Source organism: Haliotis cracherodii, unplaced genomic scaffold, assembly GCF_022045235.1.
Source record: "Haliotis cracherodii isolate W230 unplaced genomic scaffold, xgHalCrac1.p SCAF_14, whole genome shotgun sequence".
In the NCBI taxonomy this organism is placed as follows: Eukaryota; Metazoa; Mollusca; class Gastropoda; order Lepetellida; family Haliotidae; genus Haliotis; species Haliotis cracherodii.
This window is the reverse complement of record NW_027266269.1, coordinates 3,267,665-3,287,371: the sequence shown is the minus strand read 5'-3', so window position 1 is coordinate 3,287,371 and position 19,707 is coordinate 3,267,665. Positions and strand designations below refer to the sequence as shown.

General features: G+C 38.6%; 1 protein-coding gene across 1 annotated transcript; it reads right to left on the bottom strand.

Moving 5' to 3' along the window:
* Nucleotides 1-2,724: 2,724 nt before the first annotated feature.
* On the bottom strand, nucleotides 2,725-19,178 carry LOC139460937 (uncharacterized). The gene is made up of 5 exons (XM_071242412.1): nucleotides 18,854-19,178; nucleotides 7,194-7,387; nucleotides 6,707-6,798; nucleotides 3,221-3,425; nucleotides 2,725-2,850 (listed from the first exon to the last, which is right to left on the bottom strand). The coding sequence occupies exons 1-5, from the start codon at nucleotides 19,176-19,178 to the stop codon at nucleotides 2,725-2,727; spliced, it is 942 nt and encodes a 313-aa protein (XP_071098513.1).
* Between the last annotated feature and the right edge of the window lie 529 nt (nucleotides 19,179-19,707).

Below are 19,707 nucleotides of genomic sequence, written 5' to 3'. Positions count from 1 at the left end.
TTCTTTATAGATTCATACAAAGAATAAAACAAATGAGGTGATGCCACTGTTGTCTTTGATTTCTAGGTAAATCAGTGCAAATGGAATTGACAACATGACAATTATTGTACCCTATCGAATGTACACACCCACATGCCTTCAAACACCGCTACTTGTCTTGGATACAAAATGCACCGAAGGCGACCATTGTTAAACCTGATGAGAAGTGCTGAGGAGGAATTGCAATAAGAATTCATGCATTCACAGCAAGGGTGACTTGAGTGCTTCATAACATAACAAAAACATTAGCCGGAACGTATTGGCTTGGTGTTGATGGAAACATGTATGGTGGGCAATGTAGCATAGATTTAGGATCATCATACCCATCAAATGTCAACACGTACATAGTTTCCTACATTCCGTGAATCATTTATCGATTAATCACATATGATTAAATCACTGATTTTAGTTATATATTCAAATATTTTTTACCGCTATTTTAGATTTTGATGTATCTGTTCAGTTTCACCGATAATCGATACTGGTCTCTGTCTGGCGTTAATATTTTATATTTGCTTGGGGTGGGTCGGTGTCTGTGTTGATGTACTGAAGATCCTGATCGGCATCTTAAGCTCAGTATCATTTGTCAGTAATACTGAGTCATCAACAAAATAAATGTTTGGGCCGAGACATTAAAACTGCCCACTAATGTGCTGCAAAAGAAACATGTTTCGTGAATGTCTTTCACTGCTATTTTTTGCTAGAATATATGTGCTTGTACACAACAGGCATGATCAATATTTCAACCAAATTTCAAACCATTGGGTTATGAGGCACTTTTCCACACTAACCTGCCCTATTGTGTAGGTTCCTGAAGGAAAGTGTCACGTTGTGTAGGTCCTTGCAGAGAAGAGCTACCTTGAGTAGGTCCACTTACAGAAGTGTCTCCTTGTGTAGGTCCTTGGGGCCAAGTGCTACCTTGGGTATCTCAATGAAGAGAAGTGATTCCTTGTGTAGGTCCGTTCAGGGAAGTGCTATCTTTTCTTATTCCGTGGAGGGAATGTAGAGAGGAACTGGGCATTATGTTGACCAATGTAGATGCCTTGAAATAGTACGGAATAGTGCTTTGCATGATGGTACTGCTCTGTGCATTGTTAAGGAGGCAAGTATTAACACCCACTCTTATTATATTTTTAGTCATCAGTTGTATTATGTGCGTCTCTTAAATAATCAAGGGTGAGCAAACGACAAACATGTAATCAGTCCTTTGAGCAATGGCACCGCGTGGGTACGCTGACATTCAATCAGACATGCCTAACCACCAAACACAACTTTTGTCTCATGACAAGTTTATGACCTAATTCTAAACCCGGATCCCAAGGAGTAGGAAAGAAAACACAAGTCAGATCCACATGAAAAAAAACATACACGTTGTAGTATACATTTGGTATTAAAGTATAAATTCATATTTATCCTTCAGCCACATACGGTAGTCATGAAGAGTTCAAATTACATACATTCCCACTGTTGTTTAAGTGAGTGCGTGAGTTAAGATTAATAGTCACATAGGCAGTATTTCAGCCATATCGTGACTAAAGAAATTTATGCGTTATGAAAACATCAATTTAGACTATATAAAAACCTGTCAGCAAAGGACAGTAACATTACAGGACGTATCACAGATATATATTTTTACAACTAATATGTGTCCATAATGAAATAATACTGTATAGAACAATACATTGTAAAAACGGGCTATAGATCGCCAGCAATTGAAGGTAGAGCACTATACTAGTCACCATTTGGACTAACAGTACCTAGCTTCCTGCATGGACCCCAGCAGGTTTTACACCATCCCTTCAGTCGCTGGCGATATTGTACAATATTGAAGCCACAATTAAAATGACAAATATGCTACATTTGTTGTTTAAGTTTATTTGCAATAAAGATATAGAGGACAGGGTATTGCAGTCATGACATACAACCGGCATTTAAACTGGCATATATCTTGTTGTAAGTATGGTCAGGAACAACGAAAATCTGTACACTCAAGTTGCCGAGTTGTCGAGTCATCCACAAAGTCAGACAAAGAAAACCGATCTTTTCATAATTCAATTAGCATTGTGTTATAAACTAACTTAAATGTAACTGGACAATCTCGGGAGCGTAAACACATACTTACTTTTATCTCAAAACAAGTAGTATTGTACCCGTTAAAACGTTATTGATAACATCATTTGATTTATTGTTTATTTTTTGACGACACAAAAGGATATATCTCACGTAGTCGACATTGTAGAATTCACTCAAAATTATCGTTCAGGAGAATCATTCTGGTCGACTGATGATGACCGAAAGTAAGAGATTTTTGTTATTTTTTAATGATTTTATGATACCACATCCAGAACTTATCGGTGTGGCTATATAGGGCCAGTGTATATTTCATAATGTAATTGTGATGCAAACCACTGCTGCCAAAATACCAACCCATGATGACAAATGGTGTTCTGATATGTCGGTAGAACCATTGGTTTGAAAACTGCCCTGACAACTGACTGTCTCACGCTCCGCCATTAAAAGTCAGTTAGCTAAATGTCACAGTCGGCCATGGTGTAATAATATATGCATCGATGTGATGACACATTTGGCTGAAGGTATTAGGGATATATTGGTGACAATGAAACAATTGCCACCAGAACACATCTCAAATTTGATAAGGAAATCGACAGCTAGTTGCTTTAAAATTCAACACATTCCCTTCCCGATGTTGAATTCATTGACTGCAGTGAATCCATCAAAGTCGATACGTCGGACACCGCTGAGAGGAATGCGGATTGGGTTAGTCATCCACAACGTTCCATCGACGTACGTCTGGAAAATAAAGTATTAGATTATGTAGGGAACCATACATTGAAACCATGGTTCGTTAAAGTTCTAATCTGGTAAGTTATACCAATTCCTAAATAAGGTATATCTCAATACCTAACACACGACTAAACAACCGACCAAGAAAGACGTGGAGATCAACAGTGAACACTGACTGTTGGACCGGCATTCTCGGAGTTAGTGAGTAAGTAAGAAAGCGTACAACTTTATGGATAACAACTTCTGGTTTATTGCATATAGCGACATTTTGATAAAGATTCTTACACCCATATCAGCAGCTAAGACGTGTAAGGATATTTGTTAATATTTAACACACTCAAACTTCCTTCTACTCATTGACACATGACAAACCTACCAGGAAAGACGTCTCTGTTATGGATATCCCAATCACATAGTTGTCCGAACTGTTTGGGGTAAAGTCGGTCTGAAACTCAGCACCCCATGCGTTTCCTTGACGAGTGTTGAAGATAATTGTATAGAGTCCAATGTTGGGAAAGTCCCACCTCAACGACAACAGATAGACAACGTCTTGATTGGGAAGTATCAGCCACACATGGTTGCTGCAGTGTAAGGATATTCACTTGTAAGCTCGTTAGTGGTGGTGGACATGGGTTCAGTGTCAGGATATTTAGCTATTCTTTGAAATGAAGGCGGACCTGGGCGCATGGTTACCATATTCAGTTATTCTATGGAATAGAGACGTACATGGTTTCAGTGTTAGGCTATTCACTTGTAAGCCGGGGGTTTGGGGCGGACATGGCTGCAGTGCAAGTATATTTAGTTATTCTATGCAATAGAGACGTACATGGTTTCAGTGTTAGGCTATTCACTTGTAAGCTGGGGAGTGGTTGCGGACATGCGTGCACTGTAAGGCTATTCAGTTATTCTATGGAATAGAGGAGGACATGAGTTCAGTGTGAGGATATTCACTTGTAAGCTGGGGAGTGGTTGCAGACATGGGTGCTGTGTAAGGATATTCCCTTTTAAGCTTGGGAGTGGAGGCGGACATGATTGCAGTGTGAAGATATTTACTTGTAAACTGGGGAATGGCTGCGGAGTGTCAGGCTATTCAGTTATTCTAGGGGTTAGCGGTGGAGGGTGGTGCAGTCTAAGGTTATTCAGTTATTCTGGGGAGTGGTGGTGGAGGGTGGTGCAGTCTAAGGTTATTCAGTTATTCTGGGGAGTGGTGGTGGAGGGTGGTGCAGTCTAAGGTTATTCAGTTATTCTGGGGAGCGGTGGTGGAGGGTGGTGCAGTTGAAGGGTATTCAGTTATTCTGGGGAGTGGTAATGGAGGGTGGTGCAGTTGAAGGGTATTCAGTTATTCTGGGGAGTGGTAATGGAGGGTGGTGCAGTTGAAGGGTATTCAGTTATTCTGGGGAGTGGTGATGGAGGGTGGTGCAGTTTTAGGGTATTCAGTTATTCTGGGGAGTGGTGATGGAGGGTGGTGCAGTTTTAGTGTATTCAGTTATTCTGGGGAGTGGTAATGGAGGGTGGTGCAGTTTTAGGGTATTCAGTTATTCTGGGGAGTGGTAATGGAGGGTGGTGCAGTTGAAGGGTATTCAGTTATTCTGGGGAGTGGTAATGGAGGGTGGTGCAGTTTTAGGGTATTCAGTTATTCTGGGGAGTGGTGATGGAGGGTGGTGCAGTTTAAGGGTATTCAGTTATTCTGGGGAGTGGTGATGGAGGGTGGTGCAGTTTAAGGGTATTCAGTTATTCTGGGTAGTGGTGATGGACGGTGGTGCAGTTGAAGGGTATTCAGTTATCTTTGGGAGTGGCGATGGAGGGTTGTGCAGTTGAAGGGTATTCAGTTATTCTGGGGAGTGGTGATGGAGGGTTGTGCAATTGAAGGGTATTCAGTTATTCTGGGGAGTGGTGATGGAGGGTGGTGCAGTTGAAGGGTATTCAGTTATTCTGGGGAGTGGTGGTGGAGGGTGGTGCAGTTTAAGGGTATTCAGTTATTCTGGGTAGTGGTGATGGACGGTGGTGCAGTTGAAGGGTATTCAGTTATCTTTGGGAGTGGCGATGGAGGGTTGTGCAGTTGAAGGGTATTCAGTTATTCTGGGGAGTGGTGATGGAGGGTTGTGCAATTGAAGGGTATTCAGTTATTCTGGGGAGTGGTGATGGAGGGTGGTGCAGTTGAAGGGTATTCAGTTATTCTGGGGAGTGGTGGTGGAGGGTGGTGCAGTTGAAGGGTATGCAGTTATTCTGGGGAGTGGTGATGGTGGGTGGTGTAGTTGAAGGGTATTCAGTTATTCTGGGGAGTGGTGGTGGAGGGTGGTGCAGTTGAAGGGTATTCAGTTATTCTGGGGAGTGGTGGTGGAGGGTGGTGCAGTTGAAGGGTATTTAGTTCTTCTGGGGAGTGGTGATGGAGGGTGGTGCAGTTGAAGGGTATTCAGTTATTCTGGGGAGTGGTGATGGAGGGTGGTGCAGTTGAAGGGTATTCAGTTATTCTGGGGAGTGGTGATGGTGGGTGGTACAGTTTTAGGGTATTCAGTTATTCTGGGGAGTGGTGGTTTGAGGGTGGGGCAGTTTAAGGGTATTCAGTTATTTTGGGGAGTGGTGATGGAGGGTGGTGCAGTTTTAGGGTATTCAGTTATTCTGGGGAGTGGTGGTGTATGGGTGATGCAGTTTAAGGGTATTCAGTTATTCTGGGGAGTGGTGATGGAGGGTGGTGCAGTTTAAGGGTATTCAGTTATTCTGGGGAGTGGTGGTGGAGGGTGGAGCAGTTTAAGGGTATTCAGTTATTCTGGGGAGTGGTGGTGGAGGGTGGTGCAGTTTTAGGGTATTCAGTTATTCTGGGGAGTGGTGGTTTGAGGGTGATGCAGTTTAAGGGTATTCCGTTATTTTGGGGAGTGGTGATGGAGGGTGGTGCAGTTTAAGGGTATTGAGTTATTCTGGGGAGTGGTGGTGTATGGGTGATGCAGTTTAAGGGTATTCAGTTATTCTGGGGAGTGGTGATGGAGGGTGGTGCAGTTTAAGGGTATTCAGTTATTCTGGGGAGTGGTGGTGGAGGGTGGAGCAGTTTAAGGGTATTCAGTTATTCTGGGGAGTGGTGGTGGAGGGTGGTGCAGTTGTAGGGTATTCAGTTATTCTGGGAGTGGTGATGGAGGGTGGGGCAGTTTAAGGGTATGCAGTTATTCTGGGGAGTGGTGATGGAGGGTGGTGCAGTTTTAGGGTATTCAGTTATTCTGGGGAGTGGTGATGGAGGGTGGTGCAGTTTAAGGGTATTCGGTTATTCTGGGGAGTGATGATGGAGGGTGGTGCAGTTTAAGGGTATTCGGTTATTCTGGGGAGTGGTGATGGAGGGTGGTGCAGTTTTAGGGTATTCAGTTATTCTGGGGAGTGGTGATGGAGGGTGGTGCAGTTTAAGGGTATTCGGTTATTCTGGGGAGTGATGATGGAGGGTGGTGCAGTTGAAGGGTATTCAGTTATTCTGGGGAGTGGTGATGGAGGGTGGTGCAGTTTAAGGGTATTTAGATATTCTGGGGAGTGGTGGTGGAGGGTGGTGCAGTTGAAGGGTATTCAGTTATTCTGGGGAGTGGTGATGGAGGGTGGTGCAGTTTAAGGGTATTCAGTTATTCTGGGGAGTGGTGGTGGAGTGTGGTGCAGTTTAAGAGTATTCAGTTATTCTGGGGAGTGGTGATGGAGGGTTGTGCAGTTTAAGGGTATGCAGTTATTCTGGGGAGTGGTGATGGAGTGAGGTGCAGTGTAAGCTCATTCAGTTATTCTTGGGAGTTGCATTACAAAGTGCCAACAGCGTCAGATCGCAGAAATGCTGTCAATTGGACACGTGCAAAAACTCGTACGGTAAGAGAAATATTTCACTCATGCACTCACGTACAATATTGTTTCACTTCCTGATACATTGAGCTTCAGAGTCATTCCAACGTCGAGATCAAAGTCCAGATCCTCCGTGTAGGATGCCGCTGGATCCTGGATAAGATAATGGTTATTGCCGTAATAGTGACATTATCACATACACTAACTAATTTGTGAGATCAAACTGTACTTTGTCAATTGAAATGTAATAACGTATCACAATGAGTATTTGATATGATGGGGATGAAGAAGAACAACGACGACGACGACGGTGACAATTATGGTGAGTATTTCATATTTTCCAAACATAAAATAATCCATAATAAGCTTTTATCGTATTAACAATGGTAATGCTACCCTTATTATTTTTTATCCTGAACAGTTGCTATAGCAACTATGTCAAGAATGTAAAGTAACCCTACTATGCTAAAAATGAAATATGATCAACCAGTAATAGTCAAACCCTTCATCGAGGGATTTGTAAGAATGTCAACTTTATCATATCTTACCATTAACGGACGGGCAGCAAGACTATAACACGGAAGACACTTTATTTTCACTGTTTTCCAGGATGCTCCTCTAAAACAGGAAGAGGAGTTGTCAGACTTTGTTAAGTAGCTGCTGTTGCACATCTCCGCTGGGTCTGTGTCGATGACGTCCACGCCCTCCCGGCTATTTGCCAATATGTAGTCATCGCAGGCAGCTGTGGGGGAAGAGCAGAACTTCGAGGTTCTGATGCAAGTATATAGCAACTATACTTTTTTGTATAACCTGTGCAACGTCAGAAATGAATTTTGTTTTGAACAACAAGATTGAGGAAAACACATTTTAAAATGTGTCGTATGTCGCTCTGGAAAAGAATCCCTGGTGGAATGTACTACCATTTCGTTGATGGAGGACATCCCAAACCTGATTGTAGCCTGACATCATCTTCTGATTCGCTTCTGACAAAATCAACATCTACCACTATTCCTGCTACTGTTGCCTCCCCACATGCCACATGGCTGTCCTTGTCACGTCTTCAACCTAAGTGACCAATCAATCGTTACCTGAACAGGGAAAACTAGTGGTATCATTTCATTTAGTGTCTCGGATTATTTCTATCTTTCATGATGTTAAGGTTGTCTATGTATGACGTGACATTTGTCACATCAACGTTGTTGTTTTTACTCACAACCTTGACTGATTGGTGCTACTTAAGATGCTTCATTGACGCAGCACAAAATACTCACAATGAGATACCTTACATAACATCCACAGCTGTGACATGGGGACAAATCGATACATACATTAAGGAGTGTTTATTGCTTTACTCATACATATTTAAATGCGCAGCTTAATTAGTTGAATAGCTTATGCTTAGGTACATCGAGTACACATTGTCTTTTTAGAATGGATGTTGACAGCACTTCCGCTTTTTACTTTGTGAAACGTGAAACGACAAATTCATTCGCGTCATGCTTCATATAGTGTATGACATTATGTCGACAACATAATCAACAAAACAGTTTCTATAATCATAAGAAATCAATGGTACGATTCCAACTATATCACAACCATCTGTTTGTGAATCTCGATCAAATAGTAATGATCCCACGTGTACCGGATAAAGAAGGGATGTGTGTCCTTTACTGTGCTTTACTGAAAGTCGACGCTATTGCTACATCTCAAGCCCCATAACCATGTTGATTAAGGCAATGTCAGAATATGACAATTCGTATTTACAAGTATCACAATGGCAGTATTATTACAGATATTACAATTGTAGTACTATTAACTTCCTCTACGATTATACGACACAGCTTCAGTATAACACGTCCAATTTTAATTCTGGACACCCAAAAGTCCAGAAACTCTACGGTCTTTTCCCAGTCTCGATCAAAGGTATTTACAAAAATAAGCATGCAGTTTTCATGGGAACATACTAAGGAAGAAAAAATGAAAAAAAGAAAGTTTAAAAACTCAATATTTAGACCATCTCGCCCATGGGCCTGCCCATGGGCGAAGACTGGCCCATGGGACTGCCCATGGGCGAGATTATTTTTCTTTACTCAAAACTCATGGTTTTTTTTCGCAAATACTTAATTTGTATTCCATCAAGTATCATACACAAAATTTAACTCATTTTAACTTAATTCAACGATTTTATAGCGATATTGAAATAGTTCGGCCATGGGCGAGAAAAAAGTTTAGCCCATTGGCGAGAATATTTTCCATAACACAAAACTTATGTGTTTGTTTCGCAAATATATTTTTATGCATTCCTTCACGTATTATGACACAAAATTTAACTCAATTTAACTTAATTCAAAGATTTTATAGCGATATTGAAATATTTCGCACATGGGCGAGAAAAAGGCTTGGCCCATGGGCGAGAATATTTTTCTCTACTCAAAACTCATGATTTTGTTTCGTGAATACTTAACTAGTATTCAATCAAGTATCATCAACAAAATTTAACTCATTTTAACATAATTCAACGATTTTATAGCGATATTGAAATATTTCGCCCATGGGCGAGAAAAAGGTTTGGCCCATGGGTGAGAATATTTTCCTTTACACAAAACTCATGTTTTTGTTTCGCAAATACTTAACTTGTACTCCATCAAGTATCATACACAAAATTTAACTCATTTTGACATAATTCAACGATTTTATAGCAATATTGAAATATTTCGCCCATGGGCGAGAAAAAGGTTTGGCCCATGGGTGAGAATATTTTCCTTTACACAAAACTCATGTTTTTGTTTCGCAAATACTTAACTTGTACTCCATCAAGTATCATACACAAAATTTAACTCATTTTGACATAATTCAACGATTTTATAGCAATATTGAAATATTTCGCTCATGGGCGAGAAAAAGGTTTGGCCCATGGGTGAGAATATTTTCCTTTACACAAAACTCATGTTTTTGTTTCGGAAATACTTAACTTGTACTCCATCAAGTATCATACACAAAATTTAACTCATTTAACATAATTCAACGATTTTATAGCGATATTGAAATATTTCGCCCATGGGCGAGAAAAAGGTTTGGCCCATGAGTGAGAATATTTTCCTTTACACAAAACTAATGTTTTTGTTTCGGAAATACTTAACTTGTATTCCATCAAGTATCATACACAAAATTAAAATCATTTTAACATAATTCAACGATTTTATGGCGATATTGAAATATTTCGCCCATGGGCGAGAAAAAGGTTTGGCCCATGAGAGAGAATATTTTCCTTTACAAAACTCATGTTTTTGTTTCGCAAATACTTAACTTGTATTCCATCAAGTATCATGACACAAAATTTAACTCATTTCAACGATTTAATTCAACGATTTTATAGCGATATTGAAATATTTCGCCCATGGGCGAGCATATTTTCCTTTGCTCAACAGTTTTAGTTTCGCTAATACATTAAAGGATTATAAGCATGACACATGATTCAACTCATTTTAATTTAATTCAACTAATTTTTAGCGTTATTAAAATATTTCGCCCATATTTTCGTCAGTCCCTTTAAAATTTTAACTAATTGTTCACAAAGTATATTATATCATGTGAAACACACTTTGTATTATATCATTACATTACTATTTTAAAAGGGCCTTTGGTTGGATGTTTCCTTTGCAGAAGTTTTACAAATTTCACCTTTTTTACATATTGCAACGATCTTTAATGAACCCGGCCTTATCTCTCAAAACGTTTTGACAGTTTATCATACACATTCATGCGCGTGTACACCAATTCATTGCCGTTATTTTCAACGAATTAAAGTTTAGTTTGTTTCTTTTTCACTTCCCATTTTATGTCTCGTTAATGCATCACACTGGGAAATTAAGTGACACTGGATATGCAATATACAGGTACATGTGCGCGTATTTTAATGGGAAAAAAACACGATTCGTCTTTCATTGCATAACGTCTAGCTGAATATCTCACATTCTAATGAAATATCGAAATAATTATTTCATTATAAGCGGTGGTTGTTTACAGGCGATTGAGTGAATATTATGACACTAAAGCAACTTGTAAATGCATTGTCACTTTTGGTATGAAAATGGTAACAGTTAAAAAAAACAACACCCTTCTTAAGATAATTCTCATTAGTACGTTGTATCTAATTACAGTGTTGGAAAAAATTACAGGTGATTCTACAATACCTGCTCTCGGTCAACTACGATCTACCACACCACGCGCGAATAAACAGTTATGCAGGTGATGCTGTGGGCAAATACCTAGCCTGTATATGTATATATTTTTGTATTGTACATGTATTACATATTTTCGTTGATATGTGGATATATTAAGCACAGAGACAAACAAGTTTATTAAAGATGAATTAGTGCCTTGATATATTCAACGAGATGTGTATCATCGTTTAATGGGTCATTCAATAAAAGTATGTTTGGAGGAGATATCACAGGAGCCGCCCAATAAACAAAGTGTCGTCCGGTGAACTACCACCCAAACCCTGTCCGTAGGAGTTATGTAATCGGTACACAAATATACTTGATGCGGTGTCAGTGTGGAAGGAGTTTGAATTACGTCCGCCACTGGCCACAGAGGTAATCGACGCAACAACGACTGTCAATCTGTCTGCTACAGCTACCATACCATCATCCCAGTCACAACCAGCATATTAACGGCTTATTCAAAATATCAATTGTAGAAACGTCGAGACTAACGTATGTCGTATACAGTCCTTATATTTGATAAAAAAAAGTAAATACGTCAACTGGGAATTCAACTGGATGTTACCTTCCTTATATCAGCTAACAGCCCTGTTTGTGAAAATATGTACTAGACATAAGATTTATAGACTAATAAAATCAATTGTAAGACCACATAGACCATAAAACCGAATTAGATATGTCTTGGTATTATCTCTTGTGTATTAGATGATGGTAATGACCTGAAATGTGTTAACGTTAGATTAGGAAGGAGAGACATTAAAGTGTTTTATAATACTTGGGAACATGAGCAATAAGATGTAGCAACATAAACATGCATGGACTGGAATAGGGAAAATGGTGAAAACAAATTGAAATAGATTTTAATAAAACATTATTGTTATAAATAACTTGCAAAAGCGGTGCCCAAAATTGTTTGACCGTGTTATGTACGTTGTAGACTGACGACTAGCAAGTAATTGTCATACTGTACACATGGTTCCATATACAAATTCAGATATACAACTGGTATAAAACTGAGAACTGAGATGCCAAGTATTACCTGCATTCACACACGGAAGCAATATACTTGTGTGTATGCCCTCTCCTCTGAAAAATGTATCACTAAACTATTTGCATTGTAATGGTACACAGTTAATTGTTACACATAATTTACCTGTATATCCCTTTTCAAACAAAAAGCCTACATGTATACTGAAATCGGTCTCCACTGTTAAAAAGGGTATTAGTGCAGTCAGCCATGATAACTGGAGAGACAATAATAAGGTGATTAATTATTGTCTTTTGCAGAATATGCGGTAAAAGTGTAGTCATTTATAATATACACATATACAGATGAAATACACGATATGATACAGTGCAAGAACAAACTAAGATATGGTTTCTATTAAAAATAATTATACGATTATGGGTTGAATTAGCATGTTTAATTTTTCAGGCCAACACGGTTGAGATACAGCATCGGCATACTCAACTGGAGTTGTTTTCTGCCGGTCGTAAGTTCATCGTTTGACTGAGCACACTTGTGTCGAGGTTGTTATATTTTCCGCTTTTTCAGCTCAGTGTGCCACTCTTCCCACTGTTGATGGTCCTGGAACCAATAGTGTCAAACAGGTTCTGCACAAAACGTCCACCAGATTCAACTGTCAAGCAACGTTGTCACTGAATTTCAGGTGAACGAGGGGAAAGGCAGACGCACGTGGATTTACTCTCAGGTTATTATTGTCTGGAGTTCACATTTGGGGACATTTCATATACTAATTGAACAGAGTTCACCTGCACATGTCCACTTTAGTGAGACAGACTGTAACCAAAAATGCAATGAGCTGTAGCTCCCAATCCCTTATAACAACGACAACAACAACCAGGGTGAGGGCACAGTAAGGTTAAACCGTGTCCACCAGACAATCTCATGTGGCTAACGCCATATCTCCAATCAAAGCAGCTCTATTTTTCAGCGCATAATTATTTTTTTTACATTTTGAATAAAAGGAATTAAAAAATCATATTTAACAAACCTACACTTTACCAAATACAAAACTTAATAACCCTTTCTAGACTTCGTTCCAATTAACCTGGATCATATAACTCACTCGCGAAGGTCGTATACGACTTTAAAGTGAATACATCTACAGTGTACAAGTAACTTTTAACTGTATCATATATACTCATGATAAGCAATTATGTTCGTTCCTAATTGGAATGAGCACATTCTGAGGCTTAAAGAGACACTGATCTAACGCAATTCCCCGGGACTGGTTGTTGCCTTTATTATTGTTTGTTCCCAGTGAGTACCCGGATGTATAGCAGAAATCTAGACTAGTTCGCGACCTCTGCTGCGCCATTCGTAAGCGCATTAGTCACTTGTATTGGTAGTAAATAGGGCGTATGGTCACATTGATCAACAAAATGAAATACAGTTTTCGAGATAATAAAGAAATGTAGGTATCTTTGTGGGTAATGGTCGAAGCATCGGTAATGGTGACGAAGTTTTGATAAGTCACTCGCTTGGTAATTTTTGCGATTTTCGTTAACACTATTTTGACTTGCAACACAAAGTAAATATTTCACCTGAGCATTGCTTTTTGATAGTGTGTATATTTTTTACTGTCAAAATGTGTAACATTTTCAAATTTATTAAACACCTAAATATTCAGTTATTTAACAAAGTGACTGAAAAACATTTCCATCTGTATTATTATGATAAGAATTCCAAACATTTTGATGTTGAATGTCATCACCAAGAGACTGAAAATGTTACGTTGAAAAGTAAATTTCTATGTTCTTTGGCTTCTAATACTACATAATAATCTGTTGTGGTGTTTGTAGGCCCTTTTGATCGTCTTAATCAATCTGGACAGATTTTTTAGTCAAAAGGACTGAAATATTTACACATTTTATAAATTGCCTGAGAGAATTACATTTTACAAATTGACAGTAATATATACACGCTTACAGGGGAAAAGGCCTTTGAAAACAATGTCTATCGCGCATTGAAGAATTTCCCCATCCAGGACGTAGAGAAACAAGGACGAATCGGTTCAGTGCTACAGCAAATGAAGGAAAACAAAATGCAAATACCATACTTACAAACCATAACTACCAAATATATGTGAATAAATTTTAGGCAGCTTCCTTGTTCGAGGAATCTATCCGTGAATATCCACACAAAGGAACAATATCCCACTCGTCTGCAGCTGTACAAAGAAACATATTCGATGTCACGTGTCTCTGTAACTATCACATATTTCAAAAAACATATATCGTTTCGGGATATTACAACTCGTGTTCGTTTCTCAACTGATCACTTGGATTGTTTCAGGTGTTTCACATAGGTGTCAAGTCTCAAGGGTCAGCTGAAAAAGCCCACGTGACAACTATTTTCATAACGTCCACGGTTCCGAAAAAATCTATTGAGTGTTAGATAACAATGATCAATCAATCAACGTTTTATCAGTTAACCCTTTGAACAAAGTAGTTGTTTTTACATCGGCACTTCACGCAAGGATATGAGTGTATTCCCTTTGTCTTAGTAAACCTAGACACGTAAACACTCACTTTTGACATATGCACTGTGCAAGATAACAGTGATTAATCATTAACGTATTTTCTGGTAATCCTTTGATGTTTAGGAACGATCCGTTGATTTACAAAAAAAAGTAAATCAACTGATCATTCACCTCTTGCTGGACTGCAACGTGCATATTACATAACGTCATTTCACCTCACTTCAAACCTGGATTTAGATTGAATAATTATCCCAGACACAATAAATGCCAAATGGGAACTTTGTCAGGTAATCTAAGTGGTGCTACCACTAATTGTACTTGTAATAAATTCATTATCTGAGCATCAAGTGAATGACGACAAATACACAAGTGTAGGGTGATACGAGAAAACGTGGATGACAACAAGGGAAATCGTATTTTCGACCCAATCCGAAATCCGAAAATGCTTTCACTGCATGGATACTTTTTTTAGTGTTAACTATAACCATCTGGGGTATTTCCAAATGACGACATCCGATGAGCTCCGCCGTTCTTTTTGTCTGTTAGTTTAGGCTGAAGAAATTAATTAACATGCGCCCTTTGTCGAAATCATTATAGATCACGGTAAACCAATCAGTGTTTAGGCAAAAATGCGTAAAACAAATATTGCCTCCAGCCTCCAAGTTTATTTAGCTGTCCTTGCAGACGGTAGCCCAGTCTCCAGTCACGCTCAGTTGCGTTGCGTATCATCCGGGTACTCACGTGGAAAAAAAACAATAACAAAGGCAACAAGCAGTCCGGGGAATTGCGTTAGATCAGGACCCCTTTAATCTGCAAAAGTACAGACAAAATATGTCTTTGTACAATGCAAACGATAGAAACGTAGCGGCTGGTAAAAGAGAAGATGACTTAATAATCTGCAATATATCATTTGTTCTCGTTTAATCTATTGTACATATTGAAGTGATTGTAAAGTTTCAAGGAGTACTTCAATGTTGTGGTATTATGAATGAATTTAGAATGTCAATAGCGAAAAACAGTCACCATATGGGATGTACATGTATAACTTGTCTTCCAGCACCACGTTTGTGCCGAGGCCCGTGGTCATAAAACTAATCGGTCCTATAAAAGGAGCAACACTCTTACTGTTCTTGCTATGGTTCACTCCCAATTGTCCGACGACCTAATCATCAGACAGGCCAGTCAAGTGTGACCAGTGTACCTGCCTGGTCTTACCTCCTAATTACTGAGCTGTCCAATACTGTCATACTGTGGGCAGAGTAAGCTATTCCAACACGTTGAGTGATAGAGATTAACCAGATGATTGTGTTTGTAAGTTGCGTTTGATCTGTGTCAGGTTGCAGTTGTTTTATTAGGCAAGACCAGGGGTAGTTTTTTCAATAAAACCTTTCAACCGTTGAGTTTGTTTTGCATTCATTTCATTAAATACATTGTTAGGTAGAATAATAAAACGTTATATAGATTAAACATCTCCCTAACCTGAGTATAATCTCACATGTACTCTAAGTACCGTACTATATTACTTTGAGAAGACATTGAGTAGGCATTGTATGCTGTCGGAATGACTTTACGCAAATCCCTGCGTCAATGGACCCGTGAAGATCCGGGGTAGAACAGATCTTCAACAACCCATTCTTGCCGTAAAAGGGCGACAGCGCTTGTCGTAAGAGGCAACTACCGGGATCGGGTAGTCAGGTTCGCTGACCTGGTTGATGCATGTCACCTTATCCCAATTGCGTGGATCGATGCACATGATGTCACTCAATCACTGGATTGTCTGGTCCAGACTCGATTATTTACAGACCGCCGTCATATAGCTGAAATATTGCTAAGTGCGGCGTTAAACAACAAACAAACAAACAAAACTTTGAGGAATTCACAACAATCACTATGACGAGGTATGCATATTTTGCAATCGACCTGAATCCAGTTACTGGAATGTCAAACCCGGGCCTGGTTAAAACAAGAATTGCAGTTAGATCCGCTACATGTTGTAAATCTCCTGTAGTCAAGAGATGCAATACCGAGACAATTTATGAGGGACAGACAACTACTCAAGGATATATAAACAGAGCAGCCAAAGACAAAATGACATCATACTATGTAAGAAAATAGAAATCATATGAACACAAAAAGAGAAAGTGTATGAGTACTAAAACTTGCAATAGATATGTGTACCCTACGTACACGCATGAGTCCCATTCGACAGTCTACAACACCCGAATAACTGTCAAACAAGTTTGGGTACCCCTTGTGTTCAGGCAAGTTATGTAATTCAATAATTTTGTATTAAAATCTTTTTCAATTTGTTTTCCCATTTTTTTATCAAATATGAGGACTGTATATATTTGTGTACCGATAACATAACTCCTACGTACAGGGTGGGGTGGTAGTTCACCGGACGACACTTTGTATATTGGGCGGCTCCTGTTTATTCGCGCGTGGTGTGGTAGATCGTAATTGACCGAGAGCAGGTATTGTAGAATCACCTGTAAATTTTTCCGACACTGTAATTAGATACAACGTACTAATTAGAATTATCATAAGAAGGCTGTTGTTTTTCTGAACTGTAACCATTTTCATACCAAAAGTGACAATGCATTTACAAGTTGCTTTAGTGTCATAATATTCTCTCAATCGCCTGTAGACATCGCACCGCTTATAATGAAATATTATTTCGATATTTCATTAGAATGTGAGATATTCAGCTAGACGTTATGCAATGAAAGACGAATCGTGTTTTTTTCCCATTAAATATGCGCACATGTACCTGTATATTGCATATCCAGTGTCACTTAATTTCCCAGTGTGATGCATTAACGAGACATAAAATGGGAAGTGAAAAAGAAACAAACTAAACTTTAATTCGTTGAAAATAACGGCAATGAATTGGTGTACACGCGCATGAATGTGTATGATAAACTGTCAAAACGTTTTGAGAGATAAGGCCGGGTTCATTAAAGATCGTTGCAATATGTAAAAAAGGTGAAATTTGTAAAACTTCTGCAAAGGAAACATCCAACCAAAGGCCCTTTTAAAATAGTAATGTAATGATATAATACAAAGTGTGTTTCACATGATACAATATACTTTGTAAACAATTTGTTAATTCTTTAAAGGGGCTGACGAAAACATGGGCGAAATATTTTAATAACGCCAAAAATTAGTTGAATTAAGTTAAAATGAGTTGAATCATGTGTCATGCTTATAATCCTTTAATGTATTAGCGAAACTAAAACTGTTGAGCAAAGGAAAATATGCTCGCCCATGGGCAAACTATTTCAATATCGCTATAAAATCGTTGAATTAAGTTAAAATGAGTTAAATTTTGTGTATGATACTTGAGGGAATACAAGTTAAGTATTTGCGAAACAAAAACATGAGTTTTGTGTAAAGGAAAATATTCTCGACCATGGGCCAAGCTTTTTTCTCGCCCATGGGCGAAATATTTCAATATCGCTATAAAATCGTTCAATTAAGTTAAAATGAGTTAAATTTTGTGTCATGATACGTGAAGGAATGCATAAAAATATATTTGCGAAACAAACACATAAGTTTTGTGTAATGGAAAATATTCTCGACCATGGGCCAAGCCTTTTTCTCGCCCATGGGCGAAATATTTCAATATCGCTATAAAAACGTTGAATTCAGTTAAAATGAGTTAAATTTTGTGTCATGATACGTGAAGGAATGCATAAAAATATATTTGCGAAACAAACACATCAGTTTTGTGTAATGGAAAATATTCTCGACCATGGGCCAAGCCTTTTTCTCGCCCATGGGCGAAATATTTCAATATCGCTATAAAATCGTTGAATTAAGTTAAAATGATGTAAATTTTGTGTCATGATACGTAAAGGAATGCATAAAAATATATTTGCGAAACAAACACATAAGTTTTGTGTAAAGGAAAATATTCTCGCCCATGGGCCAAACTTTTTTCTCGCCCATGGGCGAAATATTTCAATATCACTATAAAATCGTTGAATTAAGTTTAAATGAGTTAAATTTTGTGTATGATACTTGATGGAATACAAGTTAAGTATTTGCGAAAAAAAAACATGAGTTTTGAGTAAAGAAAAATATTCTCGCCCATGGGCCAATCTTCGCCCATGGGCAGGCCCATTGCCGAGATGGTCTAAATATTGAGTTTTTAAACTACTTTTTTTTCATTTTTTCTTCCTTAGTATGTTCCCATGAAAACTGCATGCTTATTTTTTGTAAAAAACTTTGACCGTGACTGGGAAAAGACGGTAGAGTTTCTGGACTTTTGGCTTTCCAGAATTAAAATGGGACGTGTTGTATATTTTTGAAAGGGTTTGAAAGAAGTTGACAGAATTGCATTCACATTTACGTCTGCTCTCATAAAATGATGCAATAACCATCAGTACTAGAATGGTCGTAATGTCCTAGTTGTGTTCAACACAAATCCTTCATACACACTGGAACTTTCCATGTTTTATTTGTCATACTCACCACCATAATACTGCCATCCACTCTCGAAAACACCTTCACCGCTCGAGTTTAAGCCTTCAGAGTGCAGTCTACAAGTTCTGGTGAGTGGGTTGTACGAGACCAGGTTACACATCACCCGCCACTGACACTGAGAGAAACACTCTGCCCTCATGTCCACCTGGTTGATCTCTTCTATCAGACTCCCGACAAACACCAGATCATCCATCTCAGACCTTCTGTGGAATGTCACATTGGTGCAACTGTCCATGTTGTACACAAATTGACAACGAACTTGTTCTAAAGCTATACAAAATCCTAAGATGTCCACTGACTTCAGGAACACCATTGCTTCTTACTGGAATAAATCGTGTAAGCTGCTACTGAACATTCGTCAGGCTCTCTTAAAAGGATGGAGTCACATTCTCTCTTAGAGCTACGTTTTCCTTACGTACAATCATTCTTTACTTAAGCTCATTCCATTAACTCTGGAACACAGACACTTATGACATCACGCCTGACTACATAAATTCAATTTGTGTATACATTGGTTGGCTGGTCTTTGGTGTATTTACACAAACATCAACACTTGAAAAATATGAACAGGTAACTGTCAAAAGAAGCGAGTCGATACTATATGGATTATCAATATAAGGAAGCTCTTGCTAGATGAAGGATGTGGATGCGTCCACGATGCCAGGGAGTAAAACAAACAATTCAAGTTAATTGCATTTCCTCTGTAAAAACATCATTGCTCGTGCATGTTATACATCATTTGTTGTTGTTTATAAATATGACAGTTATCTTTATCACATTATTGAAATAATTCATTTACAACTTAATTAAGTTCGTTTAAATAAAACAATTTTAAGCTAACA

Bases quoted from the DNA above. Each gene is read 5' to 3' on its own strand.
- LOC139460937 (XM_071242412.1), bottom strand. From the start codon at position 19,178: ATGGTGTTCCTGAAGTCAGTGGACATCTTAGGATTTTGTATAGCTTTA. The intron at 6,799-7,193 runs GTAAGATATGAT...TATCTTATCCAG, and splicing joins TTGCTGCCCGTCCGTTAATG to GATCCAGCGGCATCCTACAC. The intron at 3,426-6,706 runs GTACGTGAGTGC...CTTACACTGCAG, and splicing joins TCAGGAAGTGAAACAATATT to CAACCATGTGTGGCTGATAC.